Source organism: Leishmania mexicana, contig 22 (genome assembly GCF_000234665.1).
Source record: "Leishmania mexicana MHOM/GT/2001/U1103 WGS CADB00000000 data, contig 22, whole genome shotgun sequence".
NCBI lineage: Eukaryota > Euglenozoa > Kinetoplastea > Trypanosomatida > Trypanosomatidae > Leishmania > Leishmania mexicana.
Genome location: NW_003946420.1, coordinates 1 through 2,487, shown reverse-complemented (window position 1 = coordinate 2,487; position 2,487 = coordinate 1). Strand labels below are relative to the sequence as shown.

At 57.4% G+C, this 2,487-nt stretch overlaps 1 protein-coding gene across 1 annotated transcript; it reads left to right on the top strand.

The window, feature by feature from the left end:
* Nucleotides 1-226: 226 nt before the first annotated feature.
* LmxM_30_1440c_1 (uncharacterized protein) lies at nucleotides 227-1,561 on the top strand (the record flags this gene model as incomplete). The annotated part of the gene is made up of 1 exon (XM_003886535.1): nucleotides 227-1,561. The coding sequence occupies one exon, from the start codon at nucleotides 227-229 to the stop codon at nucleotides 1,559-1,561; it is 1,335 nt and encodes a 444-aa protein (XP_003886584.1).
* Between the last annotated feature and the right edge of the window lie 926 nt (nucleotides 1,562-2,487).

Below are 2,487 nucleotides of genomic sequence, written 5' to 3'. Positions count from 1 at the left end.
TTCCTTTCCATTTTTCGCGGGCTCCTCCGCCTTTTGTCCGTTGATCATTTCTTTCGACGCCTTTGCTAACGAATAGCTGTCTGAGCGTGTGCCAACTCCTGCATCCTGCGCTTGCCGCTTCGCACAGCTTCCTCATCAACCGTTGAGAAGGCGTGGTTCTTCCGCTTTTTCATTCGCCCTCATTCTTTTTTTTTCGTTCTATTTCCTACCTGCGGCACTCTGCAAGATGCTGCGGCGTCTCGCCTGTGCTTTCTTAACCGCGGCGCTGGGCGTCCTTGTCGTGCTGCTCGGATCTGATGCCCCGGTCGCCCACGCGGCTGTGGACATGCCTTTCTCTGTGCAAGCCGAGAAGGCGGTGCTCGGCATTGCTGAACCTCGCTACTCATTCACGAGTGCACAGAAAGTAAACACGCTGAAGGTTCTGCAGGCGTTTGCTGACGCGATACCGTCACTGGGGTGGACCGGGACAGACTTCTGCAAGTGGTCGAGTGTGACATGCTACCAGTCGACTGTCATACTTACAGTCAGCGGCATCAGCGTGGAAGGCACGCTTCCTGATTTTCCCGATGATGTGGACTACTCGAATGTGATGGTCACAGCCATCAACTTGTTCGATCAAAAGTCCTCGATCAGTGGCACGCTGCCGAGCAGCTGGGGAAAGCTGCAGTACCTCGTCACCCTTAACGTGGGATCCACCAGCGTGTCTGGCACTCTCCCTGCGTCATGGGGCTCGCTGCGAGCGGTGACGTTCATTTCACTTCAGAGCACGTCAATCTCTGGCTCTCTGCCCGCCTTGTGGAGCTCAATGAGTTCTCTCGCCACGTTGATCTTGTACGACACTCAGCTCAGTGGCACTTTGCCACCAGAGTGGAGCTCCATGGCTTCTATGAACATTCTCCAACTGCATCAAAACCAGTTTACTGGTAGCTTCCCGGAGTCATGGGCGCAGATGCCGGCATTGAGAAGGCTCTCGGTGATCGCCAACAACTTCTGCGGCTGCGTCCCTGACTCGTGGAAGCGAGCATCCTTCCGGGTGACTGTCGATCCCAAAAACTCTGCCGCCGACTGCGCCACGGCTAACCCCTGCGTCCCGACAACCACGACGACCGCGGCACCGACGACCACGACGACCGCGGCACCGACGACCACGACGACCGCGGCACCGACGACCACGACGACCGCGGCACCGACGACCACAACGACCGCGGCACCGACGACCACAACGACCGCGGCACCGACGACCACAACGACCGCGGCACCGACGACCACGACGACCGCGGCACCGACGACCACGACGACCGCGGCACCGACGACCACAACGACCGCGGCACCGACGACCACGACGACCGAGGCGCCTTCTGAGTGCGAGGTGCCGCATTGTATTACCTGCGTTCGCGGAAACCCGACGCGGTGCGACGTGTGCTCATCTGGCTACATGGTAACGGCAGCGCAATGGTGCATGAAGCGGCCCAGCGCTAATTGGGCTTCGTCGCCGTCATCGACAGCGTTTAACGCAGCCGCGTCCCTTGGTGTGCTTGCCGCTGTTCTCTTGTCGATGTAGTGTGAATCTGCACTGAGGCAAGTACTCGAAAACGCCCTCAATGGGGCCGAGCTGTAGCTCACTGTACGCGTGTGATGGCATTTATAGGCTTTGAGCCCCCCCGTTTTGCTTTGCAAGTGCGCTGCCAGATGCTCTTCGCAGCAAGGCATGTGGTTTGCGAGGAAGTGGTTGGCGGAGGAATAGCTTGCGGTTTTGGGAAAATGGGGTAGGTCTTTGTGATGCGATACGCTGTGTTGGAAAACCCCACCCTCTCGCGTGTTCGAGAGGGGCAAAAGCGCAAAGAAACAACGCCGATCCGCTGTTGCACTGCTTGCCAGGGCCGACAGCACTTCTCATATGTCGGGGCGTACGCTCTCTCATGGCGGCGTGTGTGGTAGAACTCGCTTGGGCATGCGACAGGACAGGGCACCGGCAAGGTGTGTTCCGTCAATGAATCTCAGCAAGCTAATGTGGTGGCGCTTGGATGGGTTTCATTCGCTCTGCACATCGATGCTTGGCTTCTCCAGGCACGCCGCCCTCTTTTTCAGCGTTGTGGTTTTTCCTTTTGGTATTGCGTTTCTACTCAGTGTAGCGCCAGCCACGTCGTCGTGAGGCTATTTTCTGTGTTCTTCTCTCTTCAAAGGACCTTCAGAGAGCCGAGCCAAGGCAAGTCAAGCCAAACGAGGGCAAGGCAGGCAGTGCCGTGAATGTTCTGCCGCCTCCTCTGCCCACCCTCCAGAAGAACGAGCACGAACACAATAAACGAAACGGAGAAGGCAACAGACGCGAAGGCGAAAAAAAAAACAAAAGCAAAAGACAACATCGCCGCTGGGATGGTCGAGCATCTCCGTTAAACCGTGCCTCCCGTCCTCCCCTGCCCATCCAAGATGGAGGCAGGAGGCTCCTGCTTTCATTTGCCTCTATTCTTTGCCACGCTTTATTATGAT